The 21,670-nt window shown below is 47.7% G+C and overlaps 1 protein-coding gene across 1 annotated transcript in view; it reads left to right on the top strand.

Annotated features, from left to right (window-relative positions):
• Positions 1-6,924: 6,924 nt before the first annotated feature.
• Positions 6,925-21,670, top strand: part of AIFM3 (apoptosis inducing factor mitochondria associated 3) — an 86,102-nt gene continuing 71,356 nt past the window's right edge. Inside the window, exons 1-2 of the mRNA XM_026661245.1 lie at positions 6,925-6,955; positions 7,537-7,608. Of these exons, the coding sequence (XP_026517030.1) occupies positions 6,925-6,955; positions 7,537-7,608 (103 nt within the window). The remainder of the gene's footprint in view (positions 6,956-7,536; positions 7,609-21,670) is intronic.

Genomic DNA, 21,670 nt, shown 5'->3' with positions numbered 1-21,670 from the left:
CCGGGGTCCTGGGACAATTTGAATAGTGGTGGTGCTGAGAATCACTGAACCAAACTGTAAACCCTGCATATGATGGAAACCACTTCAAGCCAGGAGGTATGGCAGCACCCCCGGTATCCCTAGTTCCAGCACCGATGCTGTACTTGCAAAGGGCACACGATCCTGGATTTGCGTGCAGAAATCTGCACTTGCACAAGTGACTGAGTAGTTACACATGCAATTTCCTGTTTCTACAGGTAAACGTGAGACTTCTGGGTGTAATGGATTTATGCACAAATTTTGTAGGTGCAGCTTAGTCTCTGGTTGTTGATGTCCCTTAGTAAACTGTCCTGATTTGTTTTGCACACTCTGTCACAGAAATAGCCTTTTCTTGTGCAAAAGTCTAAAATTAAAAACTACAAAAAAGATTTGAAAATAATTCACAGCTTCAAAATGAAAGTTTCATTCTTACCATTTTGTGCGTTGTGAAATCCTTCAGTTCCACATAGTGCAATCTGACACCTGTGAAACTTTTCAATGTTTCTGTGTTTATTGATGCACCTTTGAGATCTTAATTGCATCTCTTGTTTAATTATTAATGTCAGAACATTTCCAGTCTATCTTGCAAAGAACATACTAAAGCTGTGGTATCGAAGGCTCTGTTAATGACCCTTTAGCCTGGAGAATATAAACTGCTGAAGCAGCAGCCAGTAAAACAATACTAATTGTTGCTTTAAATAATGTTCATGGGATACATCTCAGAAAAACATCTGAACGCATTAAATGGCAGCATGATAACATTTAGTGACAGTGAAGGTTGCACCACGACCCTATCCACTGAAACCTTCAAAGCGGAAGATAAGGGAGACGTCTCTTGGATTTCATGCCACAGCACGTCACCTACAGCAGTGTGGAAAACACTCCAACACTTGGCAAGGCTTTCACTTCTATTGCCCATGAACACCAAAAGCAATATCTCACTTGCAAACAGAAATCCAACTATTACCGATATGCAGTTGATTCATAGATTTACCCTCTATACTCTGGATTTGTCTCTTTCTGGCCAAACTAAAATCTTGCCCTGTCTCTCTGACAGCTTCTCAAGGACATCCAGGCTTCAGCTTAAGCTCAACATGGCCAAAACAGCTCTTAATCTTTCTGTCCATGCCCTCCTCTCTCCCTCCTTTCTCAATCACAATGTACACGACAACCATGATATCCTCTCTGTCAATCAGGCCCCTAACCTGGGTGTCCTCTTCTACTCAGGGCTTTCTACGTCCTCACATGCAGGCGGTGTCTAAATCTTCCTGGTTGTTCCTGCACAACATCTCTAAATCCAGCCTTTCCTCGCCATCTGGATTGCTTGGTAAACTGGGTGCAAGTAAACAATACGCATTTTAAGATGGCTAAATGTAAATCTATACCTCCAGGAACAAAGAATATGTAGGTCATACTTACAGGATGGGGACTCTATCCTAGGAAACAGTGACTCTTTGAATGATTTGGGGGCCATGATAATCAGCTGAATATGAGCTCCCAGTGTGAAGCTGTGGCCAAAGCAGCTAATACGACCCTGGGATGCATGAACGGGGAAATCTCCAGTTATTTTACCTCTATATTTGACAATGGTGCAGCCGCTGCTGGAATCCTGTGTCCATTGCTGGTGCCCACAATTCAAAAGGATGTTGATAAATTGGAGACAGTTCAGAGAAGAGCCGTGAGAATGATTAAAGGTTTAGAAAACCTGCCTTTAACGATAGACTTAAAAAGCTCAAGCTCTTTAGCCTACTAAAGAGAAGGCTAAGGGGTGTCTTCATTACAGTCTGTAAGTACCTACAGGGGGAATAAATATTTAATAATGGGCTCTTCAATCTAGCAGAGATCCAATGGCTGGAAGTTGAAGCTAGACAAATTCAGACTGGAAATAAGGTGAGAATAATGAACCATTGGAATGATTTACTGAGGGTCATGGTGGATTCTCCATCACTGAGAATTTTTAAATCAAGACTGGATGTTTTTCTAAAAGCTCTGCTCTAGAAATGATTTTGGGGAAGTTCTATGGACTGTGTTATTCAGGAGGTCAGACAAGATGATCGCAATGGTCCCAAAGAACTTCCCTGTATTCATTTCTACTTTAAATCCAATCGCTGTGCCTGAACTAGATCCTATCTATTAGAAAAACCTCCAATCTTGATTTAAAAATGTCCAGTGTTGGAGAATCCACCACAACCACTAAGTTGTTCCGATAGCTAATTGCCCCCCCTTAAAAATTTGCACTTTATTGCTAGTCTGAATTTGTCTAGCTTCAACTTCCAGCCATTGGATCTTGTTACAGTGTTGTCTGCTGGAGTGAATTTCAGTCATCCATGTAGGTACTTATATGATCAAGTCATCTCCTAACCTTGTCTTTCATAAGCTAAATAGATATGGCTAAGGGGGGAGGGTTGTGTGTTTGGGGGTGTTCAGTAGCTGGAGGGAGAGGGTTGCTTTTGAGTGTGTGTTCTGGTGGATTATTGTAGCTTAGGGAACAGGTTTATGTTTGTTCTGGGAGGTGTAGGTGAGGGGGTGAGTTGTGTGTGTATTTTGGAGTTAGTGTATAGCCTGCAGGGGAGGTACTTGTGTGTGTTCTGGAGGGTTGTGTGTAGCTGAGGGGGGAGAGTAGTTCATGTGGTTTTGGGTGTGTAGATGAGAGTGGAAGTTGTGTGTTGTAGGGGGGTGGTTTATACCCGAGGGGGGGAGGGGAATGCATGTGAGTTTGGGGCAGTGTGTAGCAGAGAGGAAGGGGTGTGTATGTATGTTTTGGAGGTGGTGTGTGGGTGAAGGGTCTCAGATTGGTTTGTTTGTGGTGGTGTTTAGGTGAGGAGGCAGGGTGTGTGTGTATTTTGGTGTGTGTGTGTGTGTGTGTTTGTAGGTGGTGTGTAGCTGAGGAATGGGGTTGTGTATGTTTTGGAGATTGTGTGTAGCTAAGGGATGGGTTTGTGTGTGGTGTGTAGCTGAGGGATGGATTCTATGTAGCTGAGGGGCAGGGTAGTGTGTATTTTGTGGGTGGTGTGTAGCTGAAGGGCAGGGTAGTGTGTGTTTTGTGGGTGGTGTGTAGCTGCAGGACAGGGTTTCCTCTTCCCCTGAGGGGTAAGCTGGTGGTGGTGGGCGGCAAAGGAAGGAGTGACCTCTTTCTTGGTCTCCCCCATACAACCTGTCATTCCCTGGCAGGGTGTCCGTTCACAGCTCCTGCTATCTGTGGGGGAGGCTAGTGCAGCGCTGGATTGGGACACCTTTACTAGGCAGTGAGTGTTGTGAACACATTTGCTACAGGGAGGAGGTGGGATTTCTGCCACTTGTTAATTAAAGACTTGTCTTGAGTCAGCAAGGTCAGAGGCCAATTGCTCCCTGGAGATTGGGGCTCTGGCTGTTGACCCTTTGGCTCTGTTCTGTCCTGAAGACACAGCCCTAGTTCATACTATGCAGGGCTTTTTTGCCTTGGCCTCCAGATTAGCCACCATTTCTTTGCATATGCTCTTTGCTATCTGACTCTGGCTACGAGTCGAGGCTGGGAGTGGGTGTTGGAGGCTGGGAGATCACACGGACATTGTTTATAAGTAACCCTGGTTAGTTAAACCCAATGACGGTGCAACTCCTAACTTCACAGACTAGATAGTTTCAGCACAGTAATTTTTTTTTAATCACCTCACCCATCTTGTAAAGATAACAATGTACAAAGCACTTAGCTTGGAGATAACAAAGGGCATTTGTGTCCAAAAGACACACTTCAGTCATTCAAGGATAGCCACAGATGAATGGTATCCGTGTTTACTCCATATTGTAGGCAGCATGGGTAATGACACCGATAATCAAGGTTGCCTAACAGGGTAGCCCCACCTGGGATGCCCTCTTGCAGGAGGTCATGGTAGGACATTTACCTGCCTTGATTTCCCTCTTTAGAGACCCCAGTAACTCCCCAACTGCTCTCTTGCCTCAATAGTTCCCCTCATTGGGGCCAGTTTCTTACAAAATGTAATTTAAACAAAAGTCCCCAAACATACCCCTCAGGGTGTATAGTCCCTAAATACCACACCTTCTAGTCTAGTCCATTGACAGAGCACATACCACGCTTGAGCATCTTCCACCCCATCCAGGCACTTCCTCAGCTCTCTCCTGTCCTTTTATCAGGACAGCCACCCCACCGCCTCACTCTTCCCAGCAGCTTCTTGGCTGGGAGATCATCCTCACCAGGGGAGCATGCCTGACCTCCCCGTGGCCCTCTCACTGGTCCCCTGTGTCCAGCTCCCCTGTATGGAGATATCAGTGGGTAAGCCCCTCTGCTGCTCCCCTGCCCCCTCCAGCCCATGGCTTTGGTTCTCTGACTTAGAGTCAATAGGCAACACCCTTTGCTACTCTCCTGCCTTCAGTTTCCTGCTCTCAGACAGCACTCACCTATTGAGCACCAGACTGCAAGACAGCTCTCACCTGACTGACTCCCTGAGGCCTAGCTGCCCTTTTTAAAGCCCAATTGGGGTCAGCTGACCAGTCACAGGTGCACTGACCTTTTTCCTCTTAAAGGACAAATGTCATCCTGTGACACCCCATTGCTTAGAACTTTGCCAAACTTTAATCCTTTGGGCTGAAATGTCCCATGCTTGGTGTCTACCTCAGATCAATTTTTTTTTTAAATTTCAGATAGAGTTATTCAGCCACTTCCCAGATTGAGATTATAGGGGGAAATATGTTGTCTTGTCCATGTTTAAAAATATTTACAGTCTTTTTTTTAAGAAGCTCTAGCACCCCCAGTCTTTGGAGCAGGGACTTTACATTTTGCTGCAGGGTCACTGTGATATCAGGGATGTGCCTTTTGCTGCTCCTGTGACAATCCAGCCAAATATAGCCAAATTCTGTAAATTACAGGGTGCAGATTCAAAGCCAGTCAGACCAGAACATTTCACCCACTTGACCCTGCACTGGGCTCAGTAACTTGCATTTGACAAAAACGTCTTGATTGAACATATCAAGAGATGGAGACTCCACCTTGGTTAATCACCCTCACTCTTAAAATTGGTGCCTTATTTCTCATTTGAATGTGTCTGGTTTCAGCTTCCAGCCATGGGTTTTTGGTCTGCCTGTCTCTGCTAGATTAGAGAGCCCCTTACTACCTGGTATTTTCTCCCCACAAAGGTGCTTATACACTGTAATCAATCACCTCTCAATCTTCTTTTTTGATAAACTAAACAGATTGAGCTCTGTGAGTCTCTCACTGTAAGGAGGGCCAGTAGAGGTTTATTAGAATTCAGCAGAGCTAAATTCTCCAAAGATTTTGGCTGTGGGCTACAGTGGCCGAGCAGGACTTTCTGTGTAATTGCTCTTCCTGGCTGCTGGGGGTTGTTGTGAGGCCAGAACTGACAGCAGGGAAATTATCTTTCTTCTGGTCTCAGTGCTACCTCCACCGGAGCTCGCCATGGAGGCAAAGGAGGAAACTGCCTGCACTCTGATTGGAATGCATAGGGGTAGGACAGGAGCTGAAGAAGGGGTGGTGGGATGGGAGCACAGGGAACAGTGACAGGAATCAGGGGTGGGAGAGAGTAGGAGCAGAGAGGGATGTCAGGGACAGGTTAGGGCACAGGTGCAGAAGAGTCTATATGTTCCTCTCTGGAAGAACATGGGAATGAAGCCAAGTACTTTGAGTGCCTACATTCCTCTGCTGTTAGCCAATAGCTATAAAAACCACTGTGTATCTCATCCTGTTGTACTGACTGGTCCATATTGAGGATAACAGCCTGCTACTGCTATCAGTTACTTTACCTCAGTGGTAGAGGTCTGTGCTGTGAGTCTAAAGGACCCAACCCTGCTGTTGTCCCAGTATGGTTCCACATAATACAATTTCCATTTTAATCAATTTGCTTTTTAAAAATATAAGACATTACATTTAAAAAAAAACTACATTAAAATAATGTTATGGATGGAAAGTCAAGCGCTCAAATGTTAGGAAATGCTAGAATTAAGCTGTTCAGTCCCCATTTGGCCCCCTTGTACACGTCATACAATCTTTAAGTATGTGATCACACATGATTTATTTCCACAAGGTCCCTGCCTCATTCACTGCAGAGGGGATCTGATTGTGCACTATACTTACATACAGGGCAGAGCAGGGTGGTCATGGTTTACACCTCAGGGAGGGAGATTTGGTATTTAAGCTAACGTATAATATTGGCACAAAACCAAATGGGAATAAATGGGCCATGAACAAATTTAGGCTGGAAATTAGAAGAAGGTTTCTAACAATGAGAGAAGTGAGGTTCTGGATCAGCTTCCTAATAGGAGTTCTGTGGGCAAACAACTTAATTAGTCTTAAGATAGAGCTTGATACATTTATGAGTGGGGCTTCTGTTGTGGTTGGGAGGCAGGGCTTGGTGGGTCTTTCCAGTTCATGATGTCTTATGTTCCTAAAATCTCATGCTTCAGGACTTCAGCCAGTCACCTGTAGAGTCAGGAAGAACCCCCCCCCCAACTGATGTATTAATATTTTTTTGTTTTTCTCTCCTTCCTCTGAAGCATCAGAAAAGGTCGCAGCTGGAGATGGGACACTGAACAGGGCGGCCAGTGCTGTGAGGTGGTACGGAACATTCTCTCTCTCAGGTGCTTGGCTAACTGGTTCTTAGTCATGTGCTCAGGGTCTAACTGATCACCATCTGTGGGGTTGGGAAGAATAAAGTATGTGTGTGAATGTATTCCAGTTATTAATTTTTAATTGAGCTTTTCCATTTAATGTAGGTTATGGAGGCAGCCTTACACTCCCGCTGGCATGACTGGCCAGAAAGGACATGCCAGTCATCCTGGTGAGCTGATTGCTCACTTTAAGCCCTAATGGTCTATCCCTTCTGGAGATTGGGCTGAAGCATCTACTAGCTGACTTGCCTCCTATTCCTGCTGTGATTCCCTCCTTCTACTTGGCGCACCATGGGCGGATGCTTCTCCAAACCCAAACCAGGTGACTGCTGTTCAGTGTTCCTCTAATCGTCACATGTTCGCCTGAGTAGCTGCAGATGAAACTAGGTCAGGCCCGCAGAGGTGCTCCACGGGGAGGCTGCTTCAGAGAATTTTAATTCTCTGCTCTTACACGGAGGATTACAGGGCAGTTAATCCGCAGAACATTCCATTTCATTTTCATTCACATGCAGTGAATTGTGTAAAACCTTTTAAAGTGCTGAGGGGTAGGGGGAAAAACTCAAATCTCAGTAAACTAGAGATAAAAAGGCTCACCGGGGTGTCAGTCGCAGCCTGGGACAAAGGTAAGAATCCAGCCTTGATCTGAAAGACAGAGATTCAAAATCTATAAGCACATTTCCCATTTGATTTGCCCTCACACATAAACTGCACACTCCCATCCTGCTGCCCTGTACACTCCCACACAGAGCAGCTGTTCAGTCCCCTTGTGGGCCACATCCACAAAATGATGGTGTGGTCTTCCCACATGCTTGCCCCACCTGAGGTTACTGCTGTATGCTCCCCTATCCCTGATCCTCTGCCTGATTCACAACACTACTGTATTCTCCCTCACCCCACTTTCAGAACTGCACTGCTCCCAGGCTCAGCCCCGAAGGCACCGCTGTACACTTTCCATCTGCCCCCCGGATCCTCATGGTGAGTGAAAACTCGTGGGGAGGTAATAGGTCCATTACGGACAAGGACTGTAAATTGCTTCAAAGGAGCAGTGTGACAACCATCCTTAAAACAGGCAATATTGTGGCCTTGCTCAAGAAACAATCTCAACTCTAGTAACCTCATCAATTATTGACCAGCTTCAAATCTTCCCTTTTTGGAAGATCTTCCATAGCTGTATGCAGTGTTGTTGTAGCCGTGTGGGTCCCAGGATATTAGAGACACGCGGTGGGCGAGGTGATATCTTTTATTGAACCAACGTCTCTTGGGAACCGTACTCACAGTGTCACAGCTAATTACAAGATCAAACAGATAGTTTAACATAAGTAGTTAGCACATAGTCTTTATTCTTTTAGTTAGCACATCTTTAAAAATTTCATTATTTTAAGCTGATCTTATAATTTTGGGGGCCTGATTCATCATTTTTGAATTCTTGAAGCTGGCAATTCGGAGCATGGCATATACTGAGGTGACGCTCTTTTGTACAATATTAGCATTTGCAAATAATATAAATAAACCCCTTCATCTACTTTATTTTGTATCTTTAAAAAATACTCCAATTATCGGGTTAGTTCATGTGTCCTTCCATTATATGTACCTGCAGAATAGTAACAAGGAGTCTGGTGGCACCTTAAAGACTAACAGACTCCTTGTTGTTTTTGTAGATACAGACTAACACGGCTACCCCCTGATGCAGAATAGTAGTTGCTTTGCCATGAGAGCAGGGGCGGCTCTAGGCACCAGCGCTCCAGCAGGGGCGGCGTGCCGGTCGCCGTGAGGGCGGCAGTCAGGCTGCCTTCGGCGGCGTGCCTGTGGGAGGTCCGATGGTCCCGCGGCTTTGGCGGCAATTCAGCGGCGGGTACGCCGAAGGCGTGGGACCGGCAGATCACCTGCAGAAACGCCGCCGAATCCGCGTAACCAGCGGACCGCCCGCAGGCGTGCCGCCAAAAGCCGCCTGACTGCCGTGCTTGGGGTGGCAAAAAACATAGAGCTGCCCCTGCATGAGAGAGAACTGATTTCTCATTCCTGACTATCTCAGGACTTAGATAGCAAGAGTCCTGGTCTTCAGTACAAAAGTTCCCCCTTTTGTTAGTCCAACAGAAGTTAGCCCTCACTGTTATTGAGTAAACAGAAGTACAGTCATATGTGACTGCTTAAAAAATTGCAAAACATTAGATCACATTCACATTAAGCTTAAGACCCTCTTTTAGTAGGTTTAAAAAGGGCTTAAAATATGCTGGAATGCAGTCCAAGTACATCAAGCCAATCGGATTAAAAAAAAGTTAAGAAACTTGGTGTTTATAAACCTCTTATTTCTTAGAAATCTAATTTTCCTTGATCAAAATAGTTCTGTTTCCAGTCTGGACAAACCCAATTACCACGGAGCCCCAGACTCCAGAAAGGCACAGCAAAAGGGAACACAGCTCCCTACCTAGAGCAAAGGGGCTGTCCCAGAGGCACCCAGTGTGGGGCAGGGTGGGGTGAAGCAGTGAGTTGCCGGGATGGGGAAGAGGTGAAGTGGACCAGGGGGGTGCCATAGAGAGGAGCAGGTGGGGTGAAGATGGAAGGTTGTGTGGGGAGGTGAAATGGAGCCACACTGTAAGGGGGTGGGGTGGAGGCACCATGTGGAGGAGTGGAGCCATGAGGCACAGGGAGCAGGTGGAGCTGAGAGGTGCAGTGGCGGGGGGAGGGTCTGGGAGGTGTCCTGAGGGAGAGGGATGAGGGGGAGCTGAGAGGTGCAGTGTGGGAGAGGAGCTAAGAGGTGCAGTGCGGGGGGGGAGCTGGAAGGTGTTCTGAGGGAGAGGGATGAGGGGGGCTGAGAGGTGCAGTGCGGGGGAGGAGCTGGAAGGTGTTCTGAGGGAGAAGAATGAGGGGGGCTGAGAGGTGCAGTGCGGGGGAGGAGCTGGAGCCTGGAAGGTGTTCTGAGGGAGAGGGATGAGGGGGAGCTGAGAGGTGCTGTGTAGTGGAGGGGACAGGTGAAGCATCCATGGTACCTTTTTGCTAGGGACAATTGTTTTGAAAATTACTTTAGTGATACTGGTTATTGTGTGAGCCGCCACATTTTTGTGAAGTGCTGCACTAGTTAGCCCCTTATGGAGCTGTCTAGTGTCATATGCTGCCCTACTGGTTTTGCATAGCAGTGGTTCTGAACCTGTGGTCCATGGACCCAGACTATGTCTAAAGGGTCTACAAAAGACAGATTGAAAACTAACTGAACAGAATTCTACTCTATATACAGACAATAGATTTCCAAAGGAGCCCACACCTCCATTCAAAATGTTTTAGGGGTCCGTAAATGAAAAAAGGTTGAGAACCACTATTGTGTAGTGCCATGGATTTGTTGCTCTGTCTGTTAATTCAGCGGATAGGGAAGTATGTACTCCCACATATCTGCTCACGAAGCTCCTCCTTTGTCCATGGAGACTCATATGGGTTCTTTAGGCCATGCCTATACTATAAAATTAAGCTGACCTAACGCCCGTCGGCATATAACCGCTGCAGTAATTATATTGCTTGTGCATGTCTACAGTTCGCTCCTTGTGTCGGCAGTGCACGTGCTCAGCCGGAGCACTTGTATCGATTGTACTGTCAGTGTGGGGCATTGTGGGGCGATTCCTGAAAGCCAGTAACAGTCAATGTAAGCAACGCAGTGTTGACCTAACCTAACTACATTGACCTTGACTCTACGCCACCCATGAAGATGGAGTTATTAAGTCGACGTAGTGGTGCAGTTATGTCAGCGAGAGTGAAATTTGGGTGTAGACACTTCCAACTGACCAGCAGTTAATGTGCTACAGCAGGTTCCACAAGGCTGCATGACCATAGTGTGAAATTACCTATTTTTTACCATGACTGTGCCGTGCATTATGCACAATACTCATTTTGGAGAGTAGCAGAGCTTTGATCCACCAAAGCTCTAGGCGGTCTCTTAGGTCATGTCTACTATAAGGAATGTTTGTACAAAAATTGCCACAGGTGCTACCTCTGGTAACACCAGTAATAGCACTGGTGGGAGCCCTAATGTAGATGGCTTTCAGGCTCTGGCAGTTGTTTTCAGTGTCAGTTAACACTGCTGAAGAGAGTAAGTCTAAATGTCAAGATCCTGAACACTGCTGCTGAGCTGGAAAACTTTCTATACTAGGCCTCCCATCGGTGCAGTTACTGGTGCAGCTGAACCGGTGGTAACATTAGTGAGAATTTTTTTTACTAAAGTTCCCTAGTGTTGATAAAGCCTTCATAAAAAAGATGAAGGTCCTTCTTTGTAGAGCTGGCAGCTAATGTAGGCTTTGCATGATGAGACAGGCCCATTTCTTGGTTTTACCTCTTCAGTGCTGTACTGAGTACGCGGTATGTACACCACGCTACAGAAGGATTGAAGAGAGGGTTGTTTACAGACTTTGAGCTCTGCTCAGAGGTAAGGTGTGCAAATATTACGGCCTTTGCACTGTAGTAGGAACGTGCGATTGGGCGTGCGCAGGTCTTTGTTCATTAAGAGCTCATTGAAAGAGGCCCCTCTCGGGTGGGTGAAACGAAATTGGGCAGGAAGAGAAGAACTCCGAGGAGGTTTGTATGGGAGTAAAAACCAATTTGGGTTTGTGATGTGGAAATATCCTGACAGAAAAACATTATGTAAATATGTAAATAGTTAGATGGGTCATATAGGGCATCACCCTTTGGGACTCCATAGAGATGATGGGCGGAGCTGAGACAGGAGTGTTGTCATGTTGGGTGTTGGGCAATCACACCTCCTCATGGAATTTGTTGGGCAGGATAGCCACTTCCATTCAGGTCAAGTGAGGGAACAATGACATGCCCCTTTGGCTAGTGAAAGCTGAAACAGGGACTAGGCAGTGGCTGTGCCGTGACTGTGCCATATGGTCCAAGGGGTTTTCCAGGGGATCTGATAACAAATGCTGGGGCAGGGGTTTGACTGGATTGCAGCTGTATGTCTGTGTGTGTGTGAGAGAGAGAGAAGAAGCAGAAACACGACCGAAGCGCACAGAGAAGGCAGTAAGGAAGCTCTAGCCGCATCCAGAGAAGGTCTTGTAGCATGACCTTCAGAAAAGATGAAAGAGAGCTTGTGGATAAAGGGATGGAGCTGGAAAAAGGCTTGCCACTGAGAGCAAAGACTCTGTCTCCATCTGTTTGATTCCTACTGTGTTCTGGGAAACAGGACCGTGTGCATTCTTTGTAAGTAAACAGGATTGCATCCAAGAAATACCTGACTGCATCAATTTCTTATGCTCACAAAAATAATCTGCTGGACCCTAATTACTGGCTAACCACTTGAGTCAAAAGCAGTAACAATACTGTATCTGGGTCCAATACTTGCATGGTGTTTCTGTACCATAGATAGGGATGGATATTTCCCCCAGGGGTCTAGCTGGGTAGCAGAGCCTACACATCTAGGCAGTGTGTTTTTACATGAAGATAGCTAACTCAAGATAACCATCTTGCTGTAAAATCAGTGTGGAGACAAGGCACAGTAGTTTTTAATTCCAGGTAGCTAGTCAAGGTATATTCCAGGTGGTGCTATAGTGTGGATCTTGACTAACTATACCAAGGTAAAAAGAGCTGCATCTCATCTCCACTGGGGTTTTATATCAAGATAGTCATCTGGAGTTAGCTCTCTCAATGACAGAACACGCCTTTGTTTGCAGTTAGGGCATAGCCACAGGGCAGGGATGGGAGGAGGAGATGCCTCTGTCTAACAGTCACCAACAGCTTCCACTTAAGGGCTGTTAAGAGATAGTGCCAAGCCCACTAGCCTTAATGGTTCTAGCCTGACCTCCTAGGCAGCCCCTAAACTGGTTTGAAGAGGGTGGGTGAGGAACGGCATCATGATCTGCACCCACCAGATACAGAATCCAGCGGGGAAAAAGGAAGGTTGTGTGGCTTAAATAAGGACAGACTCTGAAGAGGAATCAGACAGAACTAGAATGAGACCAACAGAAGAATCTGGGCTTTCTAAGAGTATATGAGTTGGGTCAGTTCTGTTCTTGGAACTTAACAGGGAAGTCTCTCTCTCTCCAACTCAGCTTGTAGAGAACATAGGTGGTTGGTGTATGTGGAGTAGTGTACCCAGGTCCTGGTTTAAGAGTGGGAGAATTGTGAGATTCCACCCTGATAGAGGCCTATCTCCTGAGGGGGTGTGCTCAGCGAGACCAGAAAGGCACAGAGCTGCAGCTAGCCCTGTAACTATGGCAAGGCCCAGTTCCTTTTACAACAAAAGAGAATGGGGAATTTACACCTCTGAGGAGACTTTGAGACTCCAAGTCTAAATGTTTGCTCAATAAGTTACGTCTTTCTATTTCATCTTAGAGTTAACTAGTGCAGTAACACCTCGTTCTGGAAATCTAGAAATCAAAATTCTCCACTAGAGGACACGTCATGCCTATTCACTTCTGAGCAGATGCTCTGCATGTCATGTCAACCAATAAGTCCATCAGGGGCCACCAATTTCTGCATTCACCCCCACTTTTGTCTGCCTAGAACAGCTGCAGTGAGGGATGATCTTCTCTTGACCAGTGACAAGGGCCAGAAATCCACATGCACATCACTGCGCCTCTCCACGTCAGCTGACATGTCAGCCATGATGCAGCTCAGAGACACAGCAGGGGTAGGGGGATTGTGCTGTGATAGCTTCCGTTACCTCTCTAAGACTGTTATCATGGTCTCCTGCTCCTCCAGCTCCAGAGTCCTCAGTCATAGTCCAGGGCTGCACTAGCGGGGGGGGGGTCGACCTAAGATACGCAACTTCAGCTACGCGAATAGCGTAGCCGAAGTCGGCGTATCTTAGGTTGACTTACCTTGCCGTGAGGACGGTGGCGAGTGGACCGCTGCCGCTCCCCCGTCGACTCCGCTTCCGCCTCTCGCGAGCTGGAATTCTGGAGTCGACGGGGAGCGCGACCGGGGATCGATTTTATCGCGTCTACATGATCCGGCGGGTAGTGAAGACCTGCCGGTAGAGTCCCAAAGGAATCAATTCTCTTCTGCAACTTGCTCCACATATGTGTGAAGTTGCTAGGGAAGAATATGAAATAGTAGAGAATAATATACCAGCAATACATTAATAATAATTAGCCCTACATCAAGGGCAGCTCCACTCCACCATGTCCTCCCTGCCTGCTTGTGTGCCACCCCAAAACTGTCCACACACGGCCCCCTCCTTCTTTTTACCCTGGGATAGGGGAGTAGCTGTCATAAAAGGCCTCAGAGCTGCATTTGCCAGATCCCCACCAGCGCAGAGTTCTACACTGGGAATTCACTGGCCACCTCCTGCCACTTGAAGGCCACTTTGTACTGTGGTCTTAGCACAGTATCTTTATCTTTATCTTTCATTTTGTAATCCTTTGCATCATACTGGTTTATGTGGGAACACTCTGAAGAGTATCGGTGACGGAGTGTACAAACCCCACACTCGAGAGCAAGGGATTAAGGAGCAGCTCTGGGCCCAGGTGGTCCTGCCCAGCAGCACTTGCAGAGCCTGCACAAGCAGAAGGCAGAGCTTAAAAGGGGAAGAAGAGAGGTTCAGAAGGGGACAAGCAGGGGAAGGGAACAGATTGGTGCTCTGGGGAAATAATAGCCCAACAGCTCCTGTATCCTGAGACCTGACACACCAAGCCTGCAAAAGAGACTGGTCACTGTTTAGGAAGGCCAGACACTATTTTCAGTTCAGTTCTTTAATTTGCCCTGGGGAGGGGGGGGAAGGGGAACTCAGGTAAGAAGTGATCCTGTTTAGCCCTCCAAGGTCAGAACTTAGGGGGGAGGGGATAGCTCAGTGGTTTGAGCGTTGGCCTGCTAAACCCAGGGTTGTGAGTTCAATCCTTGAGGGGGCCACTTAGGGATCTGGGGCAAAATCAGTACTTGGTCCTGCTAGTAAAGGCAGGGGGCTGGACTTGATGACCTTTCAGGGTCCCTTCCAGTTCTAGGAGATAGGATATCTCCATATATTAATTAATTAGCTATCCACTGCTGGGCCCTGGATTGCGGCCTGGTGGAGAGTGTGGGCCTGGGCTCCCCTACCAACCCCTGAAGGTGGGACGACAACAGGAGTCTACTCTTCAGTGGGATATCCAGCTGGGAAAGGCCCTCAATACACAAGGGTCCAGACTCCTAGTCCCAGAGCTAAGGAGAAAATCCTGAAGCCCTTGTGGGCACAAAAAAATCTCTACTATTGGATTTTTCTCTCTGTATATCCCAAAAGGGCTGGACTAGAATGTGTGACCCGGCTGGAGGACTGAGCTGCGAAAGAAGGGACCAGCTCCAGAGGACGGAGCTGTAGATGAAAGGTGGACCTCTGGTCATACCCTGCCTGACCACTAGGCTGCACAGCCGGTGAGGGTCACCTTTCACAGCTTCCCAGACAGACTTTCGGCCTGTAGGAAATCTTGTTCTGAGCCAGTTGAAATAAAGGCACCAGGCAGGGGCACTTCATTTTCACACATTCCAATGATGTGTCTTCTTTACCTTTGGCCTGTGACAGCCCCCGTTTAGCCTGTTTTCAGTCCATTTTATATGTGCTACTGATTGTTTTACAGTCAAATGCTTTACAAAAATGCAATATTATATCAAACCTGTTTCCTTTATCAGTTAACTTATAATCTTGCCAGAGGACAATTTTCAAACTTATTTAACAAGAATTATTTTCCAGGAAACCACGTTGATTGCCAATAATTATATTCCATAAGTGTATATCGGAAAATCCCCGTTTGCCCTTCACAATGTTTTAGCTTAGGAAAAAGTCAGCTGACTGTGCAGCTGACGTGAACTGAATGAGTTAATGAAGTTCACTTGGAACCCTGCAAAGAAACTTGCTCGCAGCCAGAGATTTTTAAATTGGTAAAGTCTGGCACATTTGATTGAAGGTAGCTACTGCCGCAGTCAGTTATAATAATGTGAAAGAAGTTCACAATCCGTCTCTTCCAGTGAGTCAGCATGGAAACATTGGCCTGAGAGGGAGAGAACAAGCATGAGAATGATGCTATAAACCGGTGGTTGGAGCGCTCACCCAGGATGTGGGAGATCCAGGTACTCCCCCTGCTCCAATGACTCGTTTTAATTATTGTTCCACAGCGGAACAGCTTCAGCAGGAGAGGCTGAGGGATTCCCAGTCTCAGAACATCCCATATTCCAATGGTTAGGATCACAGGCACCGCCTTTTCAAAGTGGTGGGGGGTGCTCGATCCCTGTCTCTGTCCCAGGCCCCACCCCCACTCCACCAAAGCCAAAGCCCCACTCACGCCTCGCCTCGTCCCTCCCCCGCTCCACCCTCACCCCACCTCTTCCCACCCAGTTCCACCCCCTCCCCCCAAGCGCACCACGTCTTCGCTCCTCCCCTCCAGAACCTCCTGCATGCCGCAAAACAGGGAGACATTGGGAGGCGCTGATCCGCAGGGCCCGCTGGTGGGCACTCAGCACCCGCCATTTTTCCCCATGGGTGCTCCAGCCCCAGAGCACCCATGGAGTCGGTGCCCATAGTTAGGATACTCACCTGAGCAGTGACAGATTCCTGTTCCAATCCTTTCTCCCCCTCAGGCAGAGAGGGGATTTGAACCAAGGGTCTCCCACATTCTAGCTGAGTGCTGTAACCACTGGGCTAAAAGTCCTCCTCCTCCATCATTTTGTGTGAACACACCTGGGGCCTGACCCAATATGTAGCCTCTGAACATGGCTACCAAATCAGTCCCCACATCTGGTCAGCTGAATGCGTGTCCTCCCCCCGTTTTGTGAATCACTCTGAGGCTTAGGTGGGAGACAGGTGCCCGGATGCCCACAGGAAGGCAGTAGGGCAGATACCCAGAGATACCTTGGGAACTCTGACTGAAAAATTACATGGGTTTGGCAGCGGGTGGTGGGGTGGGTTGTGTCTTGAAATCAGGGGCGCCAGAACGGGGGGGCCAGAGGGCCATGGCCCCATTACTTTTAAAAGTGCACTTTTTACCGGCAGTAAGGGCGAGTGATGGGGGGAGGGAGCGGAAAGGAGTGAGTAGAGGCGGGATCTTGGGGGGGAAGAGGTGGCACGGGCGGGGCCTTGGAGGAAGAGGCGGGGCGGGGGCGGGGGCTCAGGGAGAAGGGTCAACATGTGAGTATGTGGGGGGAATGGTCACCACGATGGCAGGGACTCGGGGGAAGGGGCAGTGTGAGGGCAGGGGCTTGGGAGGAAAGGGTAGCGCGGGAGGGCGGGACCATGTTTTAGGCACCGGTGGACCCCCAATTTTAGGGAGCTCCCACCGCTCCTGACCGAAGTGGTGCCAAAACAGGGACTTAGGTACCTAACTCCTATTGTGCATTCAGGCCATGGAAACTGCTATAGTGGGCAGACCATCAAGACTGGTCCTTCCTCTGCTGAATGCCAGTACCTAATACTTCGGGAGAAGGTGAACCCCACTTTCATGCATCTGCCGTGCTGGAGATGGGAGCGAAGTTCCCTTCCTGGACCCTGAATGATCAGTTCCATACCCTGAAACGTGAGGTTGGATTAATCCTGTCTAATCATGCATGACTACAAATATTATTGGTCAGAATTACACAGCCCTGTTTTAAAATCAAGCAGCAGGGTTGGACTTTGTGACCTCTTGTGGCAGTGAATTCCACAGCTGGGCCACATACTGTGTAATGAAGTATTTCCTTTATTTCTTGCCGTTTTGCTGGCTGTTGTTAAGTCATTGAGTGACCCTTTGTTCCTGGTATGGAAAAACACAAACGATAGAAACTCACAGCTTGCTCGGGACAAGTAGCTGCCCTCAATTTAATGGGGGGGTGCGGGGAGAGAGGGAAGGCAAATGTTCGTTCCTTAAAGAGAAAATCTGCCCTACATGCTCAAAAACTCTAAGGTATATAGTCCTTAATCCCCCTTCTCTCACCACCACCTCTGCCCTAGGAGAAATACCAGTTCTGAACAGCAGCCTCAATCCCCCCATCAACACCACCAGTGCAGCCCCCAAATGCCCAGATAAACTGCAGACCCTGGAGGGGTTTCAGGAAATCTAATAGGAAAGGGGAGGTCACACAAAATCAGGGTATTTACAGCCCTCATCTGGAGCACTCCTGGTCCCCAGCCAAGGCAGAGGGACCTTTCTCCATTCCAAGGGAATCAGTGGTTCCCCAGTAGGATAGAGCAATGGGTTCTTTGTGCTCCGGGGTCTAATGGCAGGTCTCAGCCTGCTTTCCTCCAGAACTACGTACAGTGAGGTGCCGCCATCGAACCCTCGGGTGAATACATGAATATGTAACTTCTAGGACATGAATAATAATTGAATTCAAAAGAAATCACGGACCAAGAGTGGTGAGAAGAAACAACATTTTCGTAGGGGGCAGAATAGGGCAGCAGTCATCTGCCTGCACCCATAGCACTCGTCACCCCAGCACTAGCTCTGTTTTCACACACACCAGAGTCTCCCTAAGGACCATTATGGGCATGTCTGACTCCTCCCCTTCCTGACATTTCTTGGCCCTTCCTCCATTCCCCTCCTACTGTTGAGCTGCATTCCGTCAGGCTATACTCTCCCCTCCTACTTCCTATGGCTTTTCTCTACTCCCCTCCACCCCCACCTCCTCCACAGTTGCCCCTTGGATTTCAATGCCTGGCTTACCCGTGTTCTTCTCACTCTCCTGCCCCCTGCAGCCGTAGAGACTTCCCTTTCCACATCAATGCCCCATCTGGCGCATTAGCAGCTCCCTTCTCACCCTCATTTCCTTCTGTGATCTTCAGTCCTGGATCCACTCTCCTAAATGGTCATTTGACCTGCTTCTCACCAAAAACTCTTTGACCCTGTGTGACCCAGAGGCCCATTGGTGGTTCACTGCTCTGTCAGCAACTCATCAAGCCTGACATTCCACACCTAACACACTGTTCTCATGCGATATACCCAAAAGGTGACGTGTAAGATATCGCTGGAAAACTAATTACTCGCTGATCATTAATATTCTTGCAGGAGGGGTGTGTGTGTGGGGGGGTGTACAAAGAGTTATGGATATGTGCTAGAATTCTGTTCTTAAAATGTGTTTGGCAAGCAATGCATAAGCCCAGTCTGCCCTAGACAAAGGGACGTGTATTTGTTTGTCAGACCTGCTTGGTTGTTAGGCAGAGACAATGAAGGCACACTCATATAAAAGCCATCGATCTATTGAGTGGGGGAGATAGCCTCTAAACTATAAAGACCGGGGGGGTCTGAACCTCAAATGATAAGTAATTAAATCAACTGATTGTATACAATGACTGTATTATAAAAGTGCATCAGGTACAGTCTCTGCTGAAAGCTAATGACACACTGGTGATTAATACCATGGTGAAATCTATGGATTAACACTATGTGAGGAAATATGGATGCTCGCTGATATTATGCTTTAAAGTCTGTGACCAAACACAGGGAGAAACAGGTTTTCTTGAGGGAAAGTAGCAGTGTGGAATCAATACAATGGAAGCCCCGTTTACATAAGAATTGGCAGAGGGATGGGAAGCCCACGGGAAAGGAAGAACAGCACGAGGTCATCCTGAGTCTGGGGACAAAACAGCGAGTTAGGGAAGATACAAGGAGAGAGAAGACGCCATCCTGGCATCCGTCACTAGATGAGAAAGATGGATCCTTCTGACAAGGGGTTTGACATCTCTGGGAGAGAAACCTGCTTAGGCAAAGATCTTTCACCTAGGAAGACAAGAGAAACCAGCACCTTGGGCTTCTGTGGAAGGTCCTGATTAAGAGAAAGTCAGCAATGCCTGGGAAGAAAAAGATTGATAAGAAATCTACCTTGAACCAGGGCTGTAGCTTGCTGAATTAAGTCTTAACCGCTAGAAAGTGTATGTATCTTTCCCTGTGTGTGTTAGTAATTCTTTCTAACTTTATTCCTTCTACTTGCTATCACTTACCTACGTCCTTTTGTTAATGCAGTTGTTTTATTTTTACAGGGCTGTGCTTGAAAGGAAGGGTGTATTAACAGCTTATTAACTTAACTGGGGTAATGTGCTTTTGCCTCTTTAAAGGAGCAAACAAACATTCTTTCTGAGTGGTCCAGGACAGGGCTGGACACTTCAGGGCAGACAGTTTTTGGGAAATTCAGGCCTGGGGGTGTGCTGGGGTCACTTAGCTGGTAGTGACCACAGTGCAGGCTGCTGGAGTCAGACTTGCTGAAGCAGGGTTGCTTATCACACAGACATTCAGTGCATGCTTGTCTGATGGCTGGGAGAATCCAGACAGGAAGCTACAGCAGCAGAGCCTTTTAAGGCGCTCAGGGTTACAGGACAGGTGGTAACACAACCTCTCACTGGTCGGGGTTGCGCCCCAAAATGTGACACCCCACCCCTCCACCTGGTCCTTCTGCAACCTCCAGTCTATTGATGCCTTTGACTCAGTCCTCTCAGTGCTCTCAGCTCTCTTCAGTACCCAGTTGTTCTCTGCCTGCGCTCTGCTCTCACGTATCCTTGATTCCCATGCCACATGCACCCACTGCCCTGGCTCACTCTCTGTGCTCCTGCTGCTGAACACCATTGGTGGGAGGCCCATGATCTCACAGACTTCCTCCATGACAGGTGTTTTCTCTCCTGCTTCAGCTCTGGCACCTCCCTGTCCAAAACCAATACTTTGGCCCCTCACTGCCTCCCATGCCCACAGTCCTGTCACTTATCTGCCGTCTCTGGCCCTGCCTCTTCCTCTGTCTCTGCACAGGATCTTGCTGATTTGTCCAAAGAGAGAAATTGACACAATCTGCTGATTTCTCTCCCTCCCTCAAGCACCTTCTTCCCATCCCTGACTTGGAGGTCTTCTACCTCTAATGCCCCCCCAAGTCCCAGTGATCCTATCCCTACCCACCTCCTTAGCTCCATTGCCTTCATGCTCACCCCTTTCCTCACCTTGCTTCTCAACCTCTCATTGTTCTTTGTCCCTACCTCTTAAAATATAAATATGCTTTGCTCTCTCCTACCCTCAAAATAGTCTTTGATCCTTGCTGCCTCTCTAGTGACTGCTCCGTCTTTCTCCTCCCCTTTACCTCTAGACCAGGCACCTTCTAAAACTATACAGAACTCAGACGCTCCTTGCTTATATTCTCTTGCCAACCTTTGTCTCCTCTCAGATCCTCCCACCCCTGCTCTGCCAGTGCTCCCAGTATTGGCACTTCATTTCCCAGATTCCTGCCCAATCCTCTCTGTGACTTCATGGCAGGACCTCCCTGAGCTCAACTGCAAGGCCCCTACCCTGCCCAATGTCTGCCATGCTCCCACTACTGTGAATTGAGGTGACTCATATGCAAGTTGCCCTAATGTTCTTCCCCTTCTCCTAACCACTATCTACCTGTCTGTCTGCCCTTATATTGTGAGCTTCTCAGAGGAGAGACTGCACTTCCTGAGTGTTTGGAAAGTGTCCAACATATACTGGACAATAATGTAAAAAATAATAATAAAGGGAGGAACCAGAGATAAAAAGGAAAGCATGGGAGTCGAGGGCACCAGATGTACAAATTAATAAATTAACCTACAGCAGTAATCGGACTCTCTTACCTTCAGACAAGGAGAACCCCACAAACAGTACGTGACTGCACTCTATCAAATCAGCACAATCACCTGGGCAACGCTGAGGACTGCTCAATGGATACCTTGGCTTGATGGGTAGCTAGCTGCAGCCAAAGAGGCCAGCCAGATGTTGGGATGCAGTAGGATTTGTGAAATGTAGAATGTATATGTTTGGTGTTGGGATATGTGAAAAGATGCCTGCTTGTCTGGCAGGGAGGGAGAACAGCCAGGTGAAAAGCTGAGCCAGCAACCTGGTCAGGTGAACACCTGGGTCAGCAGTTCAATCAGGTAAACAAATGAGTTAGCAAACTAATCCTAGTGTTAGGCACAAAAGTGTTTATACAATATGTAATGGATAACTGTGTAATAATATCTTTTTGAGTACCTGAATGAGGCTGCGCACTTTCATTTAACCCTATGCGGTGCCCTGTTTCGGTGAACTGATCACTCACTGAAGCAGCAAATAAACGACATATTTCTTCAGCTCAAGAATCTGTCTGTGAACCTGTGTGTTCTGGGTAGCGGGAAAAAGAACCG

Source organism: Terrapene carolina, unplaced genomic scaffold (genome assembly GCF_002925995.2).
Source record: "Terrapene carolina triunguis isolate 2854851 unplaced genomic scaffold, T_m_triunguis-2.0 Scaffold951, whole genome shotgun sequence".
NCBI lineage: Eukaryota > Metazoa > Chordata > Testudines > Emydidae > Terrapene > Terrapene triunguis.
This window is presented reverse-complemented; position numbering and strand designations above follow the sequence as displayed.